The sequence below is a fragment of the Argentina silus genome, assembly GCF_951799395.1.
Source record: "Argentina silus genome assembly, chromosome: 21".
NCBI classification, from domain to species: domain Eukaryota; kingdom Metazoa; phylum Chordata; class Actinopteri; order Argentiniformes; family Argentinidae; genus Argentina; species Argentina silus.
The window spans coordinates 9,357,364-9,384,202 of NC_139675.1; the positions used below are offsets into that span (position 1 = coordinate 9,357,364).

The 26,839-nt window shown below is 42.9% G+C and overlaps 3 protein-coding genes and 3 gene segments (V, D, J or C); 4 read left to right on the forward strand and 2 right to left on the reverse strand.

Moving 5' to 3' along the window:
- The first annotated feature begins 1,214 nt into the window (after positions 1 to 1,214).
- LOC310821009 (Ig lambda chain C region-like) lies at positions 1,215 to 2,577 on the forward strand. The segment is given in 2 exons: positions 1,215 to 1,320; positions 1,998 to 2,577.
- Positions 2,578 to 7,429: 4,852 nt separating this feature from the next.
- On the forward strand, positions 7,430 to 9,512 carry LOC310821128 (Ig kappa-b4 chain C region-like). The segment is given in 2 exons: positions 7,430 to 7,896; positions 8,939 to 9,512.
- Positions 9,513 to 12,725: 3,213 nt separating this feature from the next.
- Positions 12,726 to 14,034, forward strand: LOC310821010 (Ig lambda chain C region-like). The segment is given in 2 exons: positions 12,726 to 12,831; positions 13,465 to 14,034.
- A 1,909-nt stretch (positions 14,035 to 15,943) lies between these two features.
- On the reverse strand, positions 15,944 to 20,746 carry rpl9 (ribosomal protein L9). Of its 3 annotated transcripts, XM_083693029.1 has the most exons (8): positions 20,724 to 20,746; positions 20,134 to 20,180; positions 19,860 to 19,975; positions 18,919 to 19,014; positions 18,082 to 18,214; positions 17,713 to 17,793; positions 16,708 to 16,836; positions 15,944 to 16,119 (listed from the first exon to the last, which is right to left on the reverse strand). In XM_083693029.1, exons 2-7 carry the CDS (start codon positions 20,177 to 20,179, stop codon positions 16,730 to 16,732), a joined length of 579 nt encoding a protein of 192 aa, XP_083549155.1. In that variant the 5' UTR covers position 20,180; positions 20,724 to 20,746; the 3' UTR covers positions 15,944 to 16,119; positions 16,708 to 16,729. The 3 variants fall into 3 exon arrangements, with proteins under 3 accessions (XP_083549155.1, XP_083549153.1, XP_083549154.1); XM_083693027.1 differs by lacking the exon at positions 16,708 to 16,836; XM_083693028.1 differs by lacking the exons at positions 16,708 to 16,836; positions 20,724 to 20,746.
- Positions 20,747 to 21,004: 258 nt separating this feature from the next.
- Positions 21,005 to 26,227, forward strand: lias (lipoic acid synthetase). Its single transcript, XM_083693022.1, has 11 exons — positions 21,005 to 21,146; positions 21,488 to 21,660; positions 22,142 to 22,235; positions 22,374 to 22,454; positions 22,723 to 22,879; positions 23,368 to 23,425; positions 23,606 to 23,734; positions 24,550 to 24,695; positions 24,796 to 24,866; positions 25,013 to 25,124; positions 25,238 to 26,227. Exons 1-11 carry the CDS (start codon positions 21,021 to 21,023, stop codon positions 25,297 to 25,299), a joined length of 1,209 nt encoding a protein of 402 aa, XP_083549148.1. The 5' UTR covers positions 21,005 to 21,020; the 3' UTR covers positions 25,300 to 26,227.
- Positions 26,228 to 26,784: 557 nt separating this feature from the next.
- Positions 26,785 to 26,839, reverse strand: part of ugdh (UDP-glucose 6-dehydrogenase) — a 5,080-nt gene continuing 5,025 nt past the window's right edge. The window contains exon 12 of the mRNA XM_083693021.1: positions 26,785 to 26,839. This exon is cut by the window's right edge and continues 690 nt beyond it. The gene's annotated coding sequence lies outside the window, so the exon portion shown is untranslated.

Genomic DNA, 26,839 nt, shown 5'->3' on the forward strand with positions numbered 1-26,839 from the left:
GTTGTGGTTCTGTTGTCATGAAGGACGGCTCTCAGTCATGAAGTGTTGAACTCACAGGGCTGGAAGCACTTATGGAGCAGTACGTCAGAAAGTATGATGCAAATTAAAGTTTCAAGTCTATTTCAGGAGATGGGGAAATCCCCTTGAGAGTTGAAGTATTAAGTGTGTTTAATCCTGTACGTGAATATGTTTTGAGAATTTCTCATTTTAGACTTAAAAGAATCACACAAACATAATGCTAGTATAATGTATTGTCTGATTCAATGAAGTGAGGTTATTCAAGAGGAGTCAAACATCAATTTTTACAACAACAAACTGAATAAAAAGGTGACATGTTTAAATGTTGCTTCATGTTTATATCTCTGCATTAGTGATGTATCAAAGACCCTCACAAGTGATACTGTTCCTCATGTCGGTCTAGTCAGATGTGTTATCAACAGCCTGTTCACTCATCCTTGGACTTTTAAGTTCCTCAAATCAGTTAGAACACTTGTGCCAACTGAAGCTGGTGGGATTCCTCTGGTAGTGGTGTTTGTCCTCTGTGACTTCACCACCACTGTTAAGTCTGTGGTCAGAATCTTTAATAAAGGAATATACAACATGAATCACTGTCAGAGCTGCTGCTGCTGCTCTCTGTCATGAGGACAATATGGAGGAATACAAACACTGGATCTACTGCTGGACTCTGGCTGCTGTGTGTCTATGAGGACACCTGATATCACAAGAGGAAAAAGACTAATCTGGATTTAAATCACAACATCAATCATATGTGTTGTTACTGATAGAGATCATATGAAGTGTTCCTTTGGGGTTGTTGGGTGAGATTTGTGTTGAATGAGATTGTCTTTGTGAGATCTGTGTGGTTGGAGCTGCAGCTTTACAGCACAGAGAGGTTTTTGTACGGCCGTTCAGTTACGCTCAATCACTGTGGTTGACTTTTGGTAGCGGCACCAGACTGGATGTTGGCAGTAAGTAAACTACAAAGTTAACAACTTTATTCACCTGTTCACGTTGAAACACATTCTTTCATTTCATGTTTGAACATTATTGGAAAAAAAAAATACATTTTATTTTTTGAGAAAGTACACAAATCGCAATACAACATTTCTAATTTTAATGTTGTTTTATTCAATCAAATTTAAAATGTAATGTCAATAAAAGCGAATAGTATAACTGTAAGTAGGTGGATGAGTTTATCAGCTGAAGAACTGAACATGAGTCTAAAAACGAACAATGAGAGGGAGGTTTTTGTACAGGCAGTCATAGGGATTGTATCACTGTGGTACACTTTTGGTAGCAGCACCAGACTTGATGTTGGAAGTAAGTGATGAGCTTTTAATGTTTCTTTCTGATCAGTTCAGAGTAATTTAATGTATGTACTTACTTTCTAACAACGAGGAACATTTCAGAAAAATCTATTCTAAAAATTGACTTCATTACTATTCATTCTAAAAGTTTTCTCTTAAAATAACATAGACTGAGTCTTATTTCATTTGATAATTTCGCAAATCAAAAATGTCCAAATTAAGTAATATGTTTGCTTTTTAGGGTTTTAAGTGTAATTCAGGGATAGGGTTAGGGTTAGGGTTAGGGTTAGGGTTAGACAACAACTAGTAAATGTATCAGTTATTGTAGTTATGGTTGCATGTTACCTGTTGTGTTGTTAGGTTACTAGTCTTAGTGATGTATTGAACATCCAACTTCATGACACGTTTGATGTGTGCAAGAAAGTCACTTAAGAATTGTCGAAGTGTGTGAATACTAAACATATGAATATTCTCATCAGACAAACAACTTTATGACATAGTTACACCGCACTGATCGTATTGAAAGTTTGTATGGTTCATCTGACGCGTTTTGGTTGACTTTTTGGTATTTTCTTCATAAGATTGATCCAATTAACATAATACATTTCTAAATCACGACTGTATATTTAGATACTGTGCATAAGTGACTCTTGTACCATAGTTCATGTCTATGTTCTGTGTGTGTTCTAGGTAACCGTGCCCCCACCCTCACGGTCCTGCCCCCCTCTAGTGAGGAGCTGTCCAGTAAGAGTATGGCCACACTGATGTGTCTGGCCAACAAGGGCTTCCCCTCAGACTGGACAATGAGATGGAATGTGGACGGGATCAACAAGGCGCAGGAGGCCAGCCGCGGGGTCCTGGAGAAGGACGGCCTCTACAGCTGGAGCAGCACCCTGACTCTCACTGCTGAGGAGTGGACCAAGGCAGGGACGGTGTCCTGTGAGGCCCACCAGAGCTCCCAGCCTACGGTCACTCAGATACTGAGGAGAGACCAGTGTTCTGAGTAGGTCCCCTCACACCCCCCTGTGGAGAGTGGCTGATTCCTCTGCCTTGACTCTGTTCTGTGCTCAGCTATTCTCTAGCCTCCATAGAGTCACATACAAACAGGGGCCTTTGCTTGAGCCCAGGTGTCACTCCACTCTGTAGACTGAGGTTGTATCAGTGTTGGTGTTGATGTGTTTCTGCTGTTGTTAACTAGCGACTGTTCATGTGCGCTTTGATGCTTCAATGCGGTTTACAGAACAATAAAGATATCTGATTGAATCATAAACACTGCTATGTGGTTTTTATTAAGTCAAATGTTCATTTGTTGTGACATAGCCTATTGTCAGGCATAACTGGGCCATCATGATGTATTATCAATGATCATAACTAAAAAGAAGAGATGTATCCCGTCACATCATTCATTACAGTTTCATCCATTTGATCAAGAGGTAATTGACACACACACACCACAGGTTTAAATAAATTGAACCAATTTAAAAGTCCAAATCATTGAAAATTACCTGAGTTTTAAGTGGTTTCTCAGTTTAAGGCCCCTGGGGATGGGTGAACATCTGGTGACAGGGCTGCTCTATTCTGAGAGAAGCAGAACCACCCCACCCTGACTAGATGCAAATGTGAGTTTCACTCTCACAGCTCCCAGTCTACCAGTTGAACAGTTTCACTGTCTAAAATGGTCCCCCAGGAAGAGCAGTTGAAGAGGTCAGTGGAGTCAGGCTTGATGCTGTGTACTGTGAGGAGAGAGAGCAGCAGTTCTACATGGACAGTGCCAGAACCAGACAGAGGGAGGCACTTTAGGAAGCAGAGGATGATTAGAAGTAGAGACTGGAGTCAGGGATGTTTTTACTCTGATACTTTGTTTTACAGCAGCTGTATGAGTAGCTGTTGCTGATGTAACAGCCAATGGGGATCTTCTATGAATAAACTAAGACAGTAACGTATCAACTTATCAATAATGACTATATGTTTCCCTCCAGTGGTCAGAGTCAGTACTGTCTGTGTTTGAGCTCCACATGAAACTGATGACTCTTCACATTTACCATTGAATTGATGCTCTGATCTCATATAGTGGACAGTGAGATGTTCTTTCCTGGTCTATTGTTTTTCACTATTGTGATGGAACAGTGATCATATTCTGCTGTGAGTCATGATAAATGAGAACGGCACGAATCAATGCTGGGTCTAAATGGGAGTGGAAAGTCCAAATGGACGGGTCAGCAAAGCCTTCCCCTGCATACTGTATGGAGCATCATCACACACAGTGACACACATCATTCACTACTTTAAACTGCAGTCTTATTAGGGACGTTAGATGTTGGGAGGAGTGTGTTTGTGCTTCCACTTCCAAAGTCCTCATCTTGCTGTGTTCTCAACAACTTGAAACCACTCCAGGACTTCATTGGTATGTGGTTGGATGAGGTGACATATTGTTTTGTCAGCATCACTGTTATATTTAGCTCAGCGTATCATAGTTCAGTCAGTGTTCCATGTCACTGTCTCTTCCCCCTCAGCACCTGCAGTAGGTCCCAGCTGTAGCAGTGCAATCACTGTGCAGTCTGACTGAGGGAGGTTTTTGTACGGCTCTGTATCACTGTGTGAACACACTTTTACTGTTAGGATAGTGCCAACTCTGACAGTAGTAATCTCCTGCATCTTCAGCCTGGACTCCACTGATGGTCAGAGTGAAGTCACTCCCAGATCCACTGCCACTGAATCTAGATGGAATCCCAGACTGAAGTGTTTTAGCATAGTAAATGAGGAGTTTAGGAGCTTCTCCAGGTCTTTGTTGGTACCAGCTCAGGCGATCACCATTGTACACATCACTGCTGACTCTACATCCTATGCTAACTGTCTCTCCTGTGAGAACAGCTTTCACTGCTGGTGTCTGGGTCAACGTGTACTGTCCTCTGGACTCTACATTTCAGAGGGAGAAAAGAATACATTTAACATGTCATACTTTTAATACTGGAAATTATTCAGTCATCTAATTTACTCTAAATATTTATGACTCAAACTTTTTCAATTAAAACGTGTAAATGCATATACCTTGAACACAGACGGCAAGAGTCCATATGAAGATGGTGATCAGACTCATGGTTGTTGTGGGTCCTGCTGTTGGTCTGCAGTTGGTCATGAAGTGTTAAACTCACAGGGCTTTAAACACACCAGGAGCACTGAAGCATGGGCTGTCTATGAGAGTCCCTCCACTATGCAAATCACTGCTATGGTCTTGATAAAGTCTTGAGTGCCAGATGTTACACAGAGGCCATTTCAGTGTCTTTTGATCTCTGAGGGGCCAACTCAGAGCTGAGAACCTACCTACCTACACGGCTCATTTTCTGCATTGGCCCAAAACTATTTTTCTCATTCAGTAGAGGTCCACTGTCAGATCAATAACAAAGTCAATGTATAGTTCACTCTCATGAACAGATAACAAATTAAATGTTTGTTTTTTCATTTTTTTCAGTTCTAAATATAATTGGGACTAAATCAGTTTGGTCCTCTCTTATAATGGGTCATTGACATTTCAAACATATTTTGATAAGAGAAGTTGACTACATCTCATGTATCTTGTTAAAGGTAGAAAAATGCTCATGTGTCTCCCCCTACAGGGTGAGTAGTGTCAGTGCAGTATGCAGTGAACAGGCCCTTTGGGGGGTCGACAGTTCGGTGTTCATCTAGTTTGTTTATTGATTGTTTATAATGTTTGTATTCCTCTTGTTGTAAAGCACTGTGAGACCACTGTGGTTGTGCAAAGCGCTCTACAAACACATGTGATTGATGGAGCTGTGTGGTGTGTGGACTGAGTGCTGGACTAGACTGACACTGAGAGAAGAGGGGCTCCACTGTGCAGGACTGCTGCTCACTGCTGCTCTGTTCCTGACTGAGTTCAGCTCCCTCCTCTCCTGGGTCTCTGATCAAATACACTGGGACTCTGCAGGCCCTCATCACAACACATGAGACTCACCTCCACATCAACAACACGACAACACAGCACTGTTTTTGACCAAGCAATTGGAATCCTATAATATGTTACATGCTGTGTTGTGTCTTCTGTGTCTGTGTAACGGTGTGGATGCTGCCTTCTTGGTGACGGCTCATTTGAAAAACTGATGAAAAGGTCAATGTGACGTCTCTGATTGAATAATTAAGCAATAATACATGAGAGGCCACGTGTTATGATGTTTTAATCATGGCTGTGACGTGGTCATAACCGCGAGGCGAGGCAGAGTGTATTATTGCTTTTATACTGTTATTATTAATATCATTATTATGAACTTGAGTTTATTATTGCTTTTATAAAGTGGGTTTCCTGCATTAAAAGCCAGATTCATCCCATACGAGACATTTTTCCAAAAAACGTGATGCTACATTCACTAACAATGGTTGCTAATTCGATTCGTATTGACTGACATGTTAAATCAAAACTACACAAGCACTGGTTGATAGCTCCAGAACTGGTTTCTAGGAAGGCTGTCCATGATGAAAACAGCGAGGTAACAATGTTAACGATGGTGTTTTATGAATGGAAGTGGTCATGTGTATGTTGTCTGATATATCAGGGGCAGGATAGACTGGAACAATATGTATTCCAAACCACCCGTTGTATGAAGGATTAATAAAACATTAAAAAGTTAAACATAATCAATTCAGGGAATTTAGATCCTACTTCATCATGGGGGATATCAACATTGAATGTATACATTCCACTGAGTTCACCACAGTGAATCCTGATAGCTGCACGGCCCATTGGTTGTGATATGTTGCATAAGAGACTATTAAAATGACATTAAATGAGGCTAGGTTTGTCATAAAGGGCCGGTGGACTATTTTGGTTCTGCAGCCATGGACTCTGAATTCAACTTCAGTCTAAGTCTTATGACCAAACATGAGGAATATTTTGATGTTGAAAATGATTTTAGTCTGTTTTATATAATGTTCTTTTAGGATTCATGACAATGTCACATGTCACAGTTGACCTCCTCTTCTGAGCAGTGTTCCATGTCTCTGTCTCTTCCCCCTCAGCACCTGCAGTAGGTCCCAGCTGTAGCAGTGCAGTCACTGTGCAGTCTGACTGAGGGAGGTTTTTGTACGGCTCTGTATCACTGTGTGAACACATATTTACTATTAGGATAGTGGAAACTCTGACAGTAGTAATCTCCTGCATCTTCAGCCTGGACTCCACTGATGGTCAGAGTGAAGTCACTCCCAGATCCACTGCCACTGAATCTAGATGGAGTCCCAGACTGAAGTGTTTTAGCAAAGTAAATGAGGAGTTTAGGAGCTTCTCCAGGTCTTTGTTGGTACCAGGCTAAACTGTCGTCTCCATCATCATATCTATGTACAGCACTGCTAACTTTACAGCTGAGACTGACTGACTGTCCCAATGACACAGCTTTCACTGCAGGACTCTGGGTTACAACATACTGTCCAGTGGATCCTGCAAAACAAATGAAGACTTGACATGTAAACGGAGCCCAAGGCTACACCAGCATTGAGGCAGTACTATAGAATGTATATCAATGAACAAGTACATTTGTGTGGGATTTATCACTTCAGATCTCACCTTGAATCCAGAAAGCAAATGTCCAGATGAAGACGATGATGGAAGTCATTGTGGTTGTGGTTCTGTTGTCATGAAGGACGGCTCTCAGTCATGAAGTGTTGAACTCACAGGGCTGGAAGCACTTATGGAGCAGTACGTCAGAAAGTATGATGCAAATTAAAGTTTCAATTCTATTTCAGGAGATGGGGAAATCCCCTTGAGAGTTGAAGTATTAAGTGTGTTTAATCCTGTACGTGAATATGTTTTGAGAATTTCTTATTTTAGACTTAAACGAATCACACACATAATGCTTGTATAATGTATTGTCTGATTCAATGAAGTGAGGTTATTCAAGAGGAGTGAAACATCCATTTCTACAACAACAAACTGAATAAAAAGGTGACATGTTTAAATGTTGCTTCACGTTTATATCTCTGCATTAGTGATGTATCAAAGACCCTCACAAGTGATACTGTTCCTCATGTCGGTCTAGTCAGATGTGTTATCAACAGCCTGTTCACTCATCCTTGGACTTTTAAGTTCCTCAAATCAGTTAGAACACTTGTGCCAACTGAAGCTGGTGGGATTCCTCTGGTAGTGGTGTCTGTCCTCTGTGACTTCACCACCACTGTTAAGTCTGTGGTCAGCATCTTTAATAAAGGAATATACAACATGAATCAGTGTCAGAGCTGCTGCTGCTGCTGCTCTCTGTCATGAGGACATGAGGGAATACAAACACTGGATCTACTGCTGGACTCTGGCTGCTGTGTGTCTATGAGGACACCTGATAAACAAGAGGAAAAAGACTAATCTGGATTTAAATCACAACATCAATCATATGTGTGTTGTTACTGATAGAGATCATATGAAGTGTTCCTTTGGGGTTGTTGGGTGAGATTTGTGTTGAATGAGATTGTCTTTGTGAGGTCTGTGTGGTTGGAGCTGCAGCTTTACAGCACAGAGAGGTTTTTGTACGGCCGTTCAGTTACGCTCAATCACTGTGGTGGACTTTTGGTAGCGGCACCAGACTGGATGTTGGCAGTAAGTAAACTACAAAGTTAACAACTTTATTCACCTGTTCACGTTGAAACACATTCTTTCATTTCATGTTTGAACATTATTGGAAAAAAAAAATACATTTTATTTTTTGAGAAAGTACACAAATCGCAATACAACATTTCTAATTTTAATGTTGTTTTATTCAATCAAATTTAAAATGTAATGTCAATAAAAGCGAATAGTATAACTGTAAGTAGGTGGATGAGTTTATCAGCTGAAGAAATGAACATGAGTCTAGAAACGTTCATAGCCACCTGCACAATGAGAGGGAGGTTTTTGTACAGGCAGTCATAGGGATTGTATCACTGTGGTACACTTTTGGTAGCGGCACCAGACTTGATGTTGGAAGTAAGTGATGAGCTTTTAATGTTTCTTTCTGATCAGTTCAGAGTAATTTAATGTATGTACTTACTTTCTAACAACGAGGAACATTTCAGAAAAATCTATTCTAAAAATTTACTTCATTACTATTCATTCTAAAAGTTTTCTCTTAAAATAACATAGACTGAGTCTTATTTCATTTGATAAATTCGCAAATCAAAAATGTCCAAATTAAGTAATATGTTTGCTTTTTAGGGTTTTAAGTGTAATTCAGGGTTAGGGTTAGGGTTAGGGTTAGGGTTAGGGTTAGACAACAACTAGTAAATGTATCAGTTATTGTAGTTATGGTTGCATGTTACCTGTTGTGTTGTTAGGTTACTAGTCTGAGTGATGTGTTGAACATCCAACTTCATGACACGTTTGATGTGTGCAAGAAAGTCACTTAAGAATTTCTAAGTCTGTGAATACTAAACATATGAATATTCTCATCAGACAAACAACTTTATGACATAGTTACACCGCACTGATCGTATTTAAAGTTTGTATGGTTCATCTGACGCGTTTTGGTTGACTTTTTGGTATTTTCTTCATAAGATTGATCCAATTAACATAATACATTTCTAAATCACGACTGTATATTTAGATACTGTGCATAAGTGACTCTTGTACCATAGTTCATGTCTATGTTCTGTGTGTGTTCTAGGTAACCGTGCCCCCACCCTCACGGTCCTGCCCCCCTCTAGTGAGGAGCTGTCCAGTAAGAGTATGGCCACACTGATGTGCCTGGCCAACAAGGGCTTCCCCTCAGACTGGACAATGAGATGGAATGTGGACGGGATCAACAAGGCGCAGGAGGCCAGCCGCGGGGTCCTGGAGAAGGACGGCCTCTACAGCTGGAGCAGCACCCTGACTCTCACTGCTGAGGAGTGGACCAAGGCAGGGACGGTGTCCTGTGAGGCCCACCAGAGCTCCCAGCCTATGGTCACTCAGATACTGAGGAGAGACCAGTGTTCTGAGTAGGTCCCCTCACACCCCCCTGTGGAGAGTGGCTGATTCCTCTGCCTTGACTCTGTTCTGTGCTCAGCTATTCTCTAGCCTCCATAGAGTCACATACAAACAGGGGCCTTTGCTTGAGCCCAGGTGTCACTCCACTCTGTAGACTGAGGTTGTATCAGTGTTAGTGTTGATGTGTTTCTGCTGTTGTTAACCAGCGACTGTTCATGTGCGCTTTGATGCTTCAATGGGGTTTAGAGGACAATAAAGATATCTGATTGAATCATAAACACTGCTATGTGGTTTTTATTAAGTCAAATGTTCATTTGTTGTGACATAGCCTATTGTCAGGCATAACTGGGCCATCATGATGTATTATCAATGATCATAACTGAAGAGATGTACATTCAGTCCATTGTGATACCTGCTACAGATGCTGCTATGCTCTCAACCCACATGGTCTAGCTCCATCCACAGCATCCTGTCACATCATTCTTTACTGTTTTATACATTTGATCAAGAGGTCATTGACACACACACACACACACACACACACACACACACACACACACACACACACACACTAAATGTTTAAATAAAGTGAACCAACTTAAATGCCCAAATCATTCAAAACTACCTGGGTTTGTAAGTGGTTTCTCAGTTTAAGGCCCCTGGGGATGGGTGGACATCTGGTGACAGGGCTGCTCTATTCTGAGAGAAGCAGAACCACCCCACCCTGACTAGATGCAAATGTGAGTTTCACTCTCACAGCTCCCAGTCTACCAGTTGAACAGTTTCACTGTCTAAAATGGTCCCCCAGGAAGTACAGTTGAAGAGGTCAGTGGAGTCAGGCTTGATGCTGTGTGCTGTGAGGAGAGAGAGCAGCAGTTCTACATGGACAGTGCCAGAACCAGACAGAGGGAGGCTCTTTAGGAAGCAGAGGATGATTAGAAGTAGAGACTGGAGTCAGGGATGTTTTTACTCTGATACTTTGTTATACAGCAGCTGTATGAGTAGCTGTTGCTGATGTAACAGCCAATGGGGATCTTCTATGGATAAACTAAGACAGCAACGTATCAACTTATCAATAATGACTATATGTTTCCCTCCAGTGGTCAGAGTCAGTACTGTCTGTGTTTGAGCTCCACATGAAACTGATGACTCTTCACATTTACCATTGAATTGATGCTCTGATCTCATATAGTGGACAGGGAGATGTTCTATCCTGGTCTATTGTTTTTTTACTATTGTGATGGAACAGTGATCATATTCTGCTGTGAGTCATGATACATGAGAACGGCACGAATCAATGCTGGGTCTAAATGGGAGTGGAAAGTCCAAATGGACGGGTCAGCAAAGCCTTCCCCTGCATACTGTATGGAGCATCATCACACACAGTGACACACATCATTTACTACTTTAAACTGCAGTCTTATTAGGGACGTTAGATGTTGGGAGGAGTGTGTTTGTGCTTCCACTTCCAAAGTCCTCATCTTGCTGTGTTCTCAACAACTTGAAACCACTCCAGGACTTCATTGGTATGTGGTTGGATGAGGTGACATATTGTTTTGTCAGCATCACTGTTATATTTAGCTCAGCGTATCATAGTTCAGTCAGTGTTCCATGTCTCTGTCTCTTCCCCCTCAGCACCTGCAGTAGGTCCCAGCTGTAGCAGTGCAGTCACTGTGCAGTCTGACTGAGGGAGGTTTTTGTACGGCTCTGTATCACTGTGTGAACACACGTTTACTATTAGGATAGTGGTAACTCTGACAGTAGTAATCTCCTGCATCTTCAGCCTGGACTCCACTGATGGTCAGAGTGAAGTCACTCCCAGATCCACTGCCACTGAATCTAGATGGAGTCCCAGACTGAAGTGTTTTAGCTAAATAAACAAGTAGTTTAGGAGCTTCTCCAGGTCTTTGTTGGTACCAGGCTAAACGTTCTCCAAAAATAAAATCTGTATATACAGCACTGCTAACTTTACAGCTGAGACTGACTGACTGTCCCAATGACACAGCTTTCACTGCAGGACTCTGGGTTACAACATACTGTCCAGTGGATCCTGCAAAACAAATGAAGACTTGACATGTAAACGGAGCCCAAGGCTACATCAGCGTTGAGGCAGTACTATAGAATGTATATCAATGAACAAGTACATTTGTGTGGGATTTATCACTTCAGATCTCACCTTGAATCCAGAGAGCAAATGTCCAGATGAAGATGGTGATGGAAGTCATTGTGGTTGTGATTCTGTTGTCATGAAGGACGGCTCTCAGTCATGAAGTGTTGAACTCACAGGGCTGGAAGCACTTATGGAGCAGTACGTCAGAAAGTATGATGCAAATTAAAGTTTCAAGTCTATTTCAGGAGATGAGGAAATTCCCTTGAGAGTGTTCAACTATTAAGTGTGCTTAATACTGTATGTGAATATGTATTGAGTTTTTTTTTTTTCAAATAAAGTAAAGGGAATTTCTCATTCTAGACTTAAAAGAATCACACACATAATGCTTGTATAATGTATTGTCTGATTCAATGAAGTGAGGTTATTCAAGTGGAGTGAAACATCCATTTTTACAACAACAAACTGAATAAAAAGGTGACATGTTTAAATGTTGCTTCACGTTTATATCTCTGCATTAGTGATGTATCAAAGACCCTCACAAGTGATACTGTTCCTCATGTCGGTCTAGTCAGATGTGTTATCAACAGCCTGTTCACTCATCCTTGGACTTTTAAGTTCCTCAAATCAGTTAGAACACTTGTGCCAACTGAAGCTGGTGGGATTCCTCTGGTAGTGGTGTCTGTCCTCTGTGACTTCACCACCACTGTTAAGTCTGTGGTCAGCATCTTTAATAAAGGAATATACAACATGAATCACTGTCAGAGCTGCTGCTGCTGCTCTCTGTCATGAGGACAATATGGAGGAATACAAACACTGGATCTACTGCTGGACTCTGGCTGCTGTGTGTCTATGAGGACACCTGATAAACAAGAGGAAAAAGACTAATCTGGATTTAAATCACAACATCAATCATATGTGTGTTGTTACTGAAAGAGATCATATGAAGTGTTCCTTTGGGGTTGTTGGGTGAGATTTGTGTTGAATGAGATTGTCTTTGTGAGATCTGTGTGGTTGGAGCTGCAGCTTTACAGCACAGAGAGGTTTTTGTACGGCCGTTCAGTTACGCTCAATCACTGTGGTGGACTTTTGGTAGCGGCACCAGACTGGATGTTGGCAGTAAGTAAACTACAAAGTTAACAACTTTATTCACCTGTTCACGTTGAAACACATTCTTTCATTTCATGTTTGAACATTATTGGGAAAAAAATGTAAACAAAAAAAATTAGAGAAATTTTGCGATTTTTTTGACAAATCGCAATACAACATTTCCAATTTTAATGTTGTTTTATTCAATCAATTTTAAAATGTAATTTCAATTAAAGCGAATAGTATAACTCTAAGTAGGTGGATGAGTTTATCAGCTGAAGAAATGAACATGAGTCTAAAAACGAACAATGAGAGGGAGGTTTTTGTACAGGCAGTCATAGGGATTGTATCACTGTGGTACACTTTTGGTAGCGGCACCAGACTTGATGTTGGAAGTAAGTGATGAGCTTTTAATGTTTCTTTCTGATCAGTTCAGAGTAATTTAATGTATCTACTTACTTTCTAACAACGAGGAACATTTCAGAATAATCTATTTTAAAAATTGCCTTCATTACTATTCATTCTAAAAGTTTTCTCTTAAAATAATATAGACTGAGTCTTATTTCAATTGATAATATGGCAAATCAAAAATGTCCAAATTAAGTAATATGTTTGCTTTTTAGGGTTTTAAGTGTAATTCAGGGAACAACTAGTAAATGTATCAGTTATTGTAGTTATGGTTACATGTTGTGTTGTTAGGTTACTAGTCTGAGTGATGTGTTGAACATCCAACTTCATGACACATTTGATGGGTGCAAGAAAGTCACTTAAGAATTTCTAAGTCTGTGAATACTAAACATATGAATATTCTCATCAGACAAACAACTTTATGACATAGTTACACCGCACTGATCGTATTTAAAGTTTGTATGGTTCATCTGACGCGTTTTGGTTGACTTTTTGGTGTTTTCTTCATAAGATTGATCCAATTAACATAATAAATTTCTAAATCACGACTGTATATTTAGATACTGTGCATAAGTGACTCTTGTACCATAGTTCATGTCTATGTTCTGTGTGTGTTCTAGGTAACCGTGCCCCCACCCTCACGGTCCTGCCCCCCTCTAGTGAGGAGCTGTCCAGTAAGAGTATGGCCACACTGATGTGTCTGGCCAACAAGGGCTTCCCCTCAGACTGGACAATGAGATGGAATGTGGACGGGATCAACAAGGCGCAGGAGGCCAGCCGCGGGGTCCTGGAGAAGGACGGCCTCTACAGCTGGAGCAGCACCCTGACTCTCACTGCTGAGGAGTGGACCAAGGCAGGGACGGTGTCCTGTGAGGCCCACCAGAGCTCCCAGCCTACGGTCACTCAGATACTGAGGAGAGACCAGTGTTCTGAGTAGGTCCCCTCACACCCCCCTGTGGAGAGTGGCTGATTCCTCTGCCTTGACTCTGTTCTGTGCTCAGCTATTCTCTAGCCTCCATAGAGTCACATACAAACAGGGGCCTTTGCTTGAGCCCAGGTGTCACTCCACTCTGTAGACTGAGGTTGTATCAGTGTTAGTGTTGATGTGTTTCTGCTGTTGTTAACTAGCGACTGTTCATGTGCGCTTTGATGCTTCAATGCGGTTTACAGAACAATAAAGATATCTGATTGAATCATAAACACTGCTATGTGGTTTTTATTAAGTCAAATGTTCATTTGTTGTGACATAGCCTATTGTCAGGCATAACTGGGCCATTATGATGTATTATCGTCATTCTTTATTGTTTTATACATTTGATCAAGAGGTCATTGACACACACACACTATAGGTTTAAATAAAGTGAACCAATTTAAATGCCCAAATCATTCAAAACTACCTGGGTTTGAAAGTGGTTTCTCAGTTTAAGGCCCCTGGGGATGGGTGGACATCTGGTGACAGGGCTGCTCTATTCTGAGAGGAGCAGAACCACCCCACCCTGACGATGCAAATGTGAGTTTCACTCTCACAGCTCCCAGTCTACCAGTTGAACAGTTTCACTGTCTAAAATGGTCCCCCAGGAAGTACAGTTGAAGAGATCAGTGGAGTCAGGCTTGACGTTGTGTGCTGTGAGGAGAGCTATATTGGTAGCTGTTGCTGATGTAACAGCCAATGGGTATTTTATATGAATAAACAAATACAGCTTACAGTAATACCAGTAATAGTTTCAACATCTAAAATACCCTGGACTTGGCCAGATGTATGGGGCTGGACTGGTTTCATTACTTTGCCAAATAATATTTTTACAATGCTTCGTTTCGCTGTCTGAAGCTTTGCCTTTGTTAGAGTGAATTTGCTGACTAAAGTATTGTTGAATTTTATACATCAGCAAATCACACAGCAGGAAGACGTAGTTCTGAAGGAGAAACGTGTGGTGTGCAAGGGGGGCGGGAGGGGAGTGCCGTGGGAGATGATTAATGTGAAGTCAAGCCAAGCTTGATAATGTTGATCCACCAGACCTTTCGCACATGGAGGCGGAAGTGTCTGGGAATGAGACCAGCGATCCATGCAGATATGTGACATGGCCTTCATCAACTCCCACCAACAGGATCAAGGAGTTAACCTCCTTGGTGTAATGTCGTGTGGCCATGGATCTGAAACAAAGATACCATTACAAGCTTCGATTCAGGTTCCTGACGAGTCAAAGAAACACTATTCTCATTCCCTGGCATGCCTGGGATTCACCATCATTCCAATTTGTTACCCTTCATCTCGACGCTTGACAGCACGCGAGCCGATATCACATGGCTACATTGAAGGGCTTTGCAACCGATACACAGCTACCATCAACAGTATAATTAACAAGTTAAACTCCTTGGTATGACTGTTGTGCGCCCCTGGATCTGACAGTTGTATGACATGAAGATGCCATTAGAAGCTTTGAGTCAGGTTCCTGCCGAAAAAGCATTGGATTGATGGCCGGAGAGATTTCACCATTTTGCTACTAACACCAGTCCACTCCTTTTCAAGCCATCAAGAGGGACGTGTATGAGCACACCAACAAATTCACTCCACAGAACCAATATAAAAGACCAGGACCAAGTCTGCACAGCGCTTTAGTGTTGCGTGGCCATACCTCCAAATCATCAGTGGTTCTCATGCCCCTTTTGGGGGTCAAGAGAACTTTCGATTAACCGTTCTGGCTTGGCTTGAACTGGACTGAGCTATGGGAGGATGTGCTCGCAATTTCATTGGTTGTTGCATCGCAAAAACTCTTCCCCACACACCTGTAGAATGCTTGCTTATTCTGCTGGTCGTCTCTTCCGACCAGGTAGGAATGTTCGCTGAATTTTCCCTGTGCTAGCTTGCAACATTTTAAAAAACCTGAAGGAAAAATTTCAGGAGCACCGCCCAAGTAACGTATTTGATTGGTTTAATGATGTCACATTTCAAACAGGTTCCCACCCCTTTAGGGATTTACCCAGGCTTTCCAAAATAGGACCTGGTCTCAATGAGGCTACACCAAGTCACTCAAATTCTGGATTCAGAGATCACAACAAACGAGATCAACATTCAACTCAACAAAAGCCACAGAGCCTGTATTTGTTTGTGTCACTGAAAAAGTGGAGGTTTTATTGATCAAGATATTTCCAGACGGATACAGATATTTAGTCGTCGGTCTGTGACATCACAGTGGTCTTCTCACTGACGTAGATCCCATCAAGGAACTTCCTGATGTCCTTCTTCTTGACCGTGGTGGCCTGTTGGATGAGGGCAGCTGGAGGGAGAGAAGAGGGGAGGGGGTGTTAGACCAGAGTAAGGGGGCTGTGCAACAGCAAGGTGGTTATTGTTTAGCTAAAGGGGCATCTGCAACCTTGGAGTCAAAGGTGAAACTTGTGATCTTAATTTTGCCTAATATGACTAAAATAGGGGTAGAACATTGAACTAACACTGGTTAAAGCTATGGAATCATGCCATGGTTAGTATGAGCTGCTTGCATTACAAAGGTTTGAAAAGAGCCAAATTAAAGCATGCAATTAACAACATGGCCAATTACATCTGCATGAACAGCCTAAACATTGCCTTTCTAAAATGACCCAAAATACCAGGGACGTGGATAAAGTGACAACAGTTCTTCAAAACCACCATGCTTTGCACAAAGGACCATGGCACGGACGGACAACCATTGTGATGGCACAATGATGCAGAAAGAAACAAACAAAAACAAGACTGGCATTTCCCCTACTGTGCACCATGACGACGGATGGACGAGTGCACAAAACAACAAACAAAACAACAAACAAACCAAAAAACAAGCGACGGCTCCCCCTGTGGGTCTGGGGGTGGCTTGGTATCGTGCTCTAACCTCTACAAGTGTAGTTTTCCGTTTAGTTTTCCAGTTGCTCTACAGTTCCCTTCTCGGACACGTAAATACCGTCCAAGAACTTTCTGATATCCTTATTTTTGACAGTTGTGGCCTGCTGGATCAGAGCAGCTGGAATAGAGAGGCTGGGGTGGTAAGCACCATACACAGAACACAGGTCATAGGGCAAAGGGTCATGGGTCACAGGAGATATAGGAAACAGGTTCAGATCAAAAGGAAGGGGAGGAGAGGGAGGGAGGATGGATGAGAGGGTGAAGGAGATTGAACAGAGAGGGTAAATTGAGGAAGAGGGGAAGAGCGACAGAGGGAGAAACAACTGGAACAGGAAGAGGGTTTCATGAAGGAGGGAGGGAGAGGAAGTAGGGCAGGAGGATCACAACAAACATGATTATAGGAAGAGGAAAGGCAGAGAATCTAGATTCTGGGCACAGTTTCACAGTAGGCATAGGGACATGAGCAGAGGCATAGGGACATGAGCAGAGGCATAGGGACATGAGCAGAGAGTGAGCAGGGGAGGTGGACATCGAAGGACTGGTTAATTGTAATGCATGGAATGAGGAATGGTATCAAACACGTGTGGATGAGGGGGAGAGTAGCACACTAGTAGGTGAGGGCGGGGGAGTAGCAGCCATTGACTAGTCGGTTTGGTATGAGCATGACCTTGTGTTGTTGACAAGTTCCACGCAGGAGGATATCCAGGTATTTATCAGCTGGGTGTTTTAGGGCTTTGTTTCCCTGGACAAAGTATAAGCCTAGTCCTGGACTAAATTACATTTCACAATGGGAGCCCTTTGCTCCAACCGACAAGGCCATTTGGACTTGACAACTAAACTCCCAGTGTGTATTTTGAGAGTTGAACAGCAGTGTTTCAGGAGTTGTCTGGGCTAGAGATTCACTCTGGGGAGGTGTAGAGATGGATAGATCTTTTGAGTTGAGAGGTGGTGATGGAGAGATCTGAATGAGTGTCAGGGAGGAGTAGAGTCTCACCTGAGTTTGACACAAGCTCAATGTCGTTACCCTCCAGGATCAACTCATCCTTCTGGGCCTGAGACACTGTGCAGGACACACCTGGGAAGGAGAGCGGGAGGAAAGAGGGATTACAAAAAAATAACAGAAATTAAAAGTGTAAAAAGAAAACAAGAGGAAGATATCGGCATTTGAAATGACTTCATAACTTAATGCTTATTCTTGAAATCTCACGACTACTTATGCACTTGAACTTCGAAGAAACAACGTCTCATTCTAGAAATCTGGTCTCAACACCAATCTAGTCGTTCCGAACCACCCGCCTTGATGTAAATCTACTGTCGACAACATTCCCAAACACCCTCCAAACACACCCCCTGCCCAATTCACCTTGTCTCATGCGGACACGACGGATGTACTTCTCTCCAAGGAAGTTCCTAATCTCGACCATTGTTCCGCTCTCCTGCATGACCACGTTGATGGGGAAATGGGCATACACCGAGCGCATCTTGTAGCGGAAACCCTGAGAGGGGTAGACGGGAGAGAGATAGACGGGGGAGATGGAGACCAGGGTTACCTACGAAATGACAGGCCTGTTCACACAGTAATCAACACGACCACGATCACAGACATTCAATTCACACAAGCATTACCATTGGAATTCCCCAAACAATTACACAGACAAGCTTCTTTACAGCAACCAGGTTCCACAATAAATGAATAGAGTCACAGTTTTTGTTTTTTTAAGTGTGTTTTTAGGGCATTTCTGCTTTATTGGGATAGACACAGTAGAGATTGACAGAAAGGATGGGAGAGAGAGGAGGGATGACATGCAAGACAGGTCAAGGGTCAGAATCGAACCAGGAACCTTGCGATTATGTAGTATGCGCATACCACTAAGTGCCCCATAAGGTCACAGTTTAAGCTCATTAACTCAAAATAATTCCAGAACACTGACCACCTAGAGTGCCAAGTGTTTCGTGGTATTTACCTAGCAACAATACTTTGGCTATAAAGTGAAGCCTCATACTTCATGCATTTTTTTGTGAATCAAGTTGCCCTTGGTACTAAATGTCTTAACACCAGAAAACCCTTGATCCAACCAGACTCATTGACCTCGGTGGATTGAATCCCGATGGATAACGCACATCCCACCACAGGGGTACAACACTACTGCGAGGTTACAGTACAGTCAGACAAAGGAGCAGGAGCCGCCGCCACACTCACCATGGTGACGCCCTTGATCATGTTCTGGACGTGGCTGCAGATGGTGCGGACGGTGGCCAGCTCCTTCCTGTTGCCCCACCATTTGTCCACACGGAGCTATGGTGAGTCAGTGGGGAAAGAAAAGATGTTATAGATCACTGTTATTTGCAAGTCCATTTCATTCACTGTATAAAAAAAACACCACCACAACAACTGGTGTCAGTACAGTTTACATTGATCTCTCTGGTCACTCGAGGGTCAGGGCCAACACAGCAAGACAACGCTTGAGACATTTCCAAATGCCAGTGACTATTGTACTCAGTTCATCAATTCATTTTTTGGGGGGCAGTATGGGGTAGGGGGATGGTTAAGACATTTGCATCAACTCTGCAGTGATCTGAAGCTGGACCCACCATGTCAACCATGTTTAAAACTAAGACTCAGTCATTTGGGATTCCTCTTTGAAAACTGAGTGCATCCATCAAGTGTCAAGCCACACCGACTCACACAGATGACAGGTTGACATGTAACTAGATAGACAAATCTCCCATTGACAGTGCTTTGTGCGAGTCTACCCTGCAAGCAATTCCAAGACTGACTTGAAAGTGACACTTCATATCAAACATTGAATATTCTCTACCACAAATGTAGAAGTGCCTTATTAAAACAAGCGTCACAGCCAGCAGTACACCAACAGTGAAGCACACATTTCCCAGACATTTCACTCCAGAACAGAGCAAGAGATTGATTTCTGATTTTTGCATAATCAAAACAAAAGTTTATCATTGCTCAGCTTCAGTGTATTTCTGTGACAGGTTGAAATGCTAGACAGCCAAACAATCAAAGTCATCCAAACTATTCAGTCAATCAAAAGTTAGGCCGCGATTAGGCCTACACCGTGTGACACTAGGTGTAAAGAGGCAGCAGAAGAGAGATGGACAGATGAGCACCTCCATACATACCTTAATGTTTTTCTTGCCCAGAAGACTGAGCTCGAGGTTGATGTGGTTGAACTCCCTGCGGAGTGTCCCCCGGGGGCCTTTGACGATCACCGTCCGCCCCTTCAACCTCACCTCGACTGCACCGAAAACAAGTGGGAATGAATACACAATATACGACACAGCTCTGGTGGTGCACGCCGTTGACTAAATGACCATACAACTTCAGTCTCTGGATAAGAGAGCTAACGTCAGCTAGCTGGTTGTGTACTTCTAACAAATCAAATATTTATCTTACCATTGTCGGGGATGTCGACGGTCTGGTTACTGAGAATGGTCTTCATTCTGTAAGGGAACAGTCACAAGAAAGTGAGTTGTGAATCAATGAAAAAGTACACAAACAAGTATTGGCAACTTAGCCACGTAGCTACCGGTGTTTGCAACAAACGTGCATGCGTTTACATCTAGCTAGGGTGCTTCTATAGGAGCATAGCTAGCTTGGGGACTTTACAGGAGTAGCTAGTGGTCTTCTTTACGTTAGACATTGAGGTCAATATGTTTGAAATTAACCTAGGTCATTAACCTCATGTCATTACATGACATGAACGCAGCCTGGTACACAGTATTAATATTAACGTAACATCCACTGTGTTCGCGTTTGGAACACATGAGGATGACGGCCTAAGACGAGTGAGCTCGGACGGTGGAGCAACTATCTAATGATTTTTTTTAAGTTAAACTGGTAGTTTGAGGGGAAACATACACTATCCGTTACATCAACATATTGAGTCCTGAATTTGTATGGTTCAAAATTAAGCACTTGAAGCTTAGATGAACATAGATGGAGATGGATTTTCAATGCTAGGAAAGTTATCCACCATTTCTTACCTCGGCGGTAGTAGAGGAAAGGAAGAAGGAAGGACGTCACGACGCAATTGTAGTGTTGTACGTGCTTACATCATTATTGTGGCTCAAGACATTACAAGTCGATCGATAAGCACAATATTGTAATAGGAGGGTTTTTTTTGTATAGAAAAGCATTTAGAACAAAATGACTTTGTTTACAGCAAATGCTTTGGAAACGCTTTCAGAACAGCTGTGTTTTTCAAGTAAAGGAAGAAACGTGAGCCTTTTCTGTCAGACCAAAATAGTCGCCACCAGAGCGATGTTGACAATGATAGCTAGATGTCTTTGCAGTCGCTAGTTGGTTTCGAGCATGGTAAAGTCATGGCTTTAGTCAAACAAAGTTGTTTCATTGCGGGTCGGTTTTCCTGTCACCACCTGTGGCTGTCTCCAAAATGCAATCCACATGTAAGTAACCTCGCATCTTGTCAGCAGAATAGTGCGATCACGAATAGTGTGTTCTCAATGTTTACTTGCTAGGCATGGCTATTGATGCTAGCCTAGCTAAGGCTAGAGATGACCGTGGTCAAGGGCCTTGATTGACGTACTTACTGAGCATTAGCAGCACCGGAGAATGCTCTTTATCTTATCGTATACGACGTTCTACTATATTGAGTAAATTCATTATTCATCATTTGATTGCTTTTTTGCTTTTATTGGCATATGTTCCTCTCCAATATCCTGCTTAAGATGACTGTGATCAATCAATCAATAATACCCCTGACTGTCCTGTTGTACATTATCTTTAGGCGTACGCCAGCGGTCTGACCACAGTGGCCAAGTCGTCTCCGACGCGGAACGACATCAAGAAGGAGCTGAACGATGACGGACCCGATCTGCAGGATTTCATCTCGGGAGAACTGTCGGAGAAGAGCAAATGGGAAGAATACAGAGGCAACCTAAAGAGAATGAAAGGGGAAAGGTAGGCTAGTGGCAGCGGCAGAATATCACAATCGCTTGCTTGGCAGGGGCTCCCTAACTTCGAGAAGTATTTAATGATGCTTGAATGTGAGTGTCGAATCAGGCGTCCTCAATGCCACCGATTGTTAAAATAATCTTGTGTGGAGCTTAGTGCCTGAGTTTATCTGGTTGGACAGAGAGGGACAATTGAGTGAAAGATTGACTCTCTCTGACAGTTCTTTACGCAATATGTACCCCTAGCTGTTCACGGTGTGAGTCTGGGTTGAACTCACTCACCAAACATTGCTTCTCTATATTATTATATATGCTCTTATATAAATAATGCATGTTGAGAAACCTCAAAAGCATGGCCACACCTCAGATTTACAAGTTCTGCTGTCAACAAGCACTTATCTCGTTCTAGAGACAATTCTCAATAACGTATTGCTGTTACGCAACATGTGTGTTTTAGCAGTACTTGTGTGACTGTCTTGTTGTTATAGGCTGAGGCTTCCTCCATGGCTGAAGACAGAGATCCCCATTGGGAAGAACTACAACAAGCTGAAAAACTCACTGAGAGACCTCAACTTGCACACTGTGAGTTGTGTGTGTGTGTGTGTGTGTGTGTGTGTGTGTGTGTGTGTGTGTGTGTGTCACGCTCACTGCGAGTTATGACAACAGTAGTTGTAGTTCTATCTCATATCGTGTGTGTGTGTGTTCGTGTGTTCTTCCCAGGTATGTGAGGAGGCCAGGTGTCCCAACATTGGCGAGTGCTGGGGTGGAGGAGAGTATGCTACCGCTACAGCTACTATCATGGTAAGTCCTGCCCTGTGGTGGTGGTGGTGATAGTGCTGTTTACATATGATGAGGACACCTTCTCTCATTCACTATTTCCCAGTGAACGTAAAGCTTGTTGGGCTTGTCGCATGAATCTCATGACCTCCTGGTTGTGTTTGTTTGAATGGAGGGGAACGGACGCACATTCTGTCGTTCAAATTCACGCTATGATAGGCTGACGTCTGATCGTTCGCTCGCTCGCTCTGACCCTCTCTCCTCTCCCCCCCCCCCCACTCCCTCTGTGTAGCTGATGGGGGACACGTGCACACGGGGGTGTCTGTTCTGCTCAGTAAAGACGGCCCGGAAGCCCCCCCCTCTGGACCCAGACGAGCCCCACAACACGGCCAAGGCCATCGCAGCCTGGGGGCTGGACTATGTGGTGCTCACCTCCGTCGACAGAGACGGTGGGTGAAGCAGGAGGACATCTCACAATGTTGTGCTGTGCTGTGCTATGCTATGTTGTGCAACTGTATATTTTGTGTTATTATAATAATAATAATAATAATAATAATTTATTACATTTATAATGCGCTTTTCATTACACAAGAATAATCTCAAAGTGCATAAAATAAAATAGAAACATTAAAAAATGTTTGTGTGTGTATATATATATACAGGACTAGTCATGATTCTGTGCTTTAAGCTAAAGCACAGAATCATGACTAGTCCTGGAGAACAGCACTATCTGGTGGCTTTTCTTCCAGCTCAGCGCTAACACCTTATGATACCACTAATCAAATAATCAAAATACCTTGATTAGTTGAATCAGATGTGCTAGCGCTGGACTGGAACAAGAGTCTGCTCTGCAGGGTTAGGGTTGGTTAGTTAACCTCTGACACAAGGACATGAGGGAGGTTTCAGGACATCATTCTGACATCATTCTGTTTGACAGACATTGCTGATGGAGGAGCAGAACACTTTGCCAAGACTGTGTCCAACCTGAAGGAGAGGTAAGAAAACCCCCCAGATGTCTCTCTTTCATCCATCTATCCATCCATCAACTCGTCCATCCATCCATCCGTCCATCCATCCATCCATCTATTTCCAAAACCATTGATCTCTCTGTGACTTTATCGGAAGGCTGAGGGATCCTCAGAATTCCATTGTTTGTTGTTGTTATTCCCATTCAGGAACCCTCGGATCCTGGTGGAATGCTTGACTCCTGATTTCCGTGGCGACCTGGCTGCGGTAGAGAAGATCGCCCTATCAGGACTGGACGTCTACGCCCACAATGTAGAGACGGTCCGTGAGCTGCAGAGGTACAGACTCTTTTTGCACTCCATATGGGAGGCTGGTGGAGGTAGAAATCGGAGGACGGCCCCAGGGAGAAGACGATATATGATAGTAGTCGCAGTCCAAAACAGTCTTAATTGGCCAGATGGAATAGGCCGTTTAACATGGGTTTCAATGGGGAAACATGGTTTTTGGCACCAGCCACTGCAGTGCCCTGCAGTTCTCCCCATGGCCACATGGCATAGCCTGCTTCGAAATCTCCCTGCGGGATTGGAGGGATGGAGACGGTCTTTGTTTGGAGCTTGTAATACCAACTCTGACAAGCAGATGGCACAAGGAACTTTTTCCTTGCTGTCTCCAGAATATATAATTACTGGAATCACTTTACAAAATATGAAAATGAACATGACCATCATGTTTTCAATGACAGCAAACAAACCTGCCAAGATGGCGCCGAGGAAGGCTGCCGTGTCTCACGCTCCTCCTCACCTTTTTATTGTTTTGACTTATCTTGCTAGTTTATTTTTATATTTACGCCTAACTAAATATTGTTATTGTTGTTGTTTCTATATTTTTATTTTTATTTTTATTATCTACACTTCTTATTGCACTGTTGGAGGAGCCCAAGACTTAAGAATTTCATTGCCAGCGATTGCTCTGTAACTGTTGTGCATATGACAATAAAACCATCTTGAATCTTGAATAAGTAAAACCAAACTGTCAGCCTTGCACTTAAGAATTAGCATATATTGTACATATATATCAGGACATTCCAATAATGTGTCGGGTGAGGGAATAATTATATTTTTTAATAAGTTGTTCTGTCACCCTTGACCCCTAGGAGGGTGCGTGACCCGCGGGCGAACATTGACCAGTCTCTGAGCGTTCTACGGCACGCCAAAGTGGTCAATCCCAGCGTGCTCACCAAGACATCCATCATGCTGGGGCTGGGGGAGACTGACCAACAGATACAAAACACCATGACTGGTAAACACACACACACACACACACACACACACACACCTGACTATGGTGTGGAGAGTACTGTTCCACTAGCATCCTCACATTAACAGTGCTCTTGTTTCAGAGCTGCAAGACACAGGAGTGGATTGTCTGACCCTGGGCCAGTATATGCAGCCCACCAAACGCCATCTCAAGGTATACACACACACACACACACACACACACACACACACACACCTTAGTTCAATAAGACTTGTTAAAAATGTACTTTAAAGATGATTGATGAGCAATGCGACTGTGTGTGTGTGTGTGTGTGTGTGTGTGTGTATACACGCATGCAGGTGGAGGAGTATGTAACCCCTGAGAGGTTCGCCCACTGGGAGGAGGTGGGGAAGGAGATGGGCTTCGTCTACACCGCCAGCGGACCCCTGGTCCGATCCTCCTACAAAGCAGGTAACACACACACACACACACACACACACACACACTTCTGCCTTCAGCTCAACCCATTATTCTGTTACCATGTTTAATAATATCACCCCCCCCACCCACCCTCTCTCTCTCAGGTGAGTTCTTCCTGAAGAACCTGTTGGAGAAGAGAAAGGAAGCAGCAGCAGCAGCAGAGTGATGGAAACAGCGCCCTCACCTGGACATGGATGCTGTCTACCTGCCCCCTCTTATTTTTTATTTCTACCCCCACCTCTCTTGCTCTGCCTGATCCTTTTATATGACCTCACAGCTTCTTTAGTGTCTCTCTCAACCTACAAAAGCCCATCTATTTAACAGACAACAATACACAATACTACCCATCAATACACAATATTACCCATCGTATTCATGTTTAGTATGTACATTGTAGTATGTTCATATCCATAGCAAGAACAGAAAACAAGAAGAATGTGAGCTCAAGAGACAAAACGACAAAACGAGTGGGGACATGGTCAGGATAGACACCAAGGGGAAGGATTTACGTGGGGCACCCGTGACCCCTGTTAACAAACGGATAGTTGTTTTTTTTATGACTGATGATATGAAATGTGATTAAAGTCAAATATATCCGGGAGACTGTTGGAGAGAAATGTTGAGGACAATAATTGCTTCTGAGAAGGCTTGAAAGATGTACCTGTCGGTGGCACTGGGAACACATTATTTAACTGAGTGAACGTGTAAAATGTAACTCATGTATGCTGATCGATTGACTCTACGTGTGTGCGTATGTGAACTGTGTGACATGTATTGAAAGGCCATAAGCCTAGTCTCAAGTTAAGGCCGTAGGTCCAGTTTCAAGTACGATGCTCAAGTCTCTCAAGGCTCTGTGGAAAACACTCTCCCACAAGATAACGTTGGGGAGAACAGCTTCACTGGTTGACACTGGCATCTACATTCACATTCTCAAGACAAAGAGACTGGTCTGTTCACAACATTGTACCTTTCCTTCGACAAGTCTCATCGCTTGGGGTGGGGTGGTGTTTTCACAGGAGTACATTATGAGAGCTGAGACTCATTCTTGTGTGTATTCAGCTGATGCATCTTGGGATTAAACAATTGAAACTTCACTCAAGGTTTTTAAACTCTTCCAGGAATCTTAGTTGTATCAATCTAACAGAGTATTAAAAATAATTTATCAATCTGTATTTACACTGTTTGTGTGGTTGCTGTGGTAGGGTCTTGTGAGTTGCAGTAATTAATGTTTAGCATTATTATTATTAAAGAGGTTCAAAAGCCTCGACCCCAGCACCCAACAGCAAGGCCCTGTTCCATTTCGCTTCCTAACCTAGTCTCTTCCCCTATGACCTTACCCATTCATTGTTGATTTGAACAAGTGGGAAAAGTCAACGTAGCATTGACGAAGCCCATTGGAGTGCTGACAGAGGCATCACTGTATTGCATTGGCATGTCTAAGTCATTGCCATCTGAAACTGAATGCTGAAGGGCTGGGGGAATAGGGAGAAGGGCTAGCTAAGATAAGTAGGGAAGGTCCGAGGGCACAAAATGGAACTGGGCCTGGACTACCGTGGGCTCGGGACGAGGTAACTGACACAAATAGCTGATGTGAATTTTACCTCCTGAGTTTTGCCACATAGAAGCATTGAAGACTCAGCAGACACAACTCTTCTCACATTTGGTCCACTTTATTGACTCAACAATCAGATGCGTGTTGATGACAT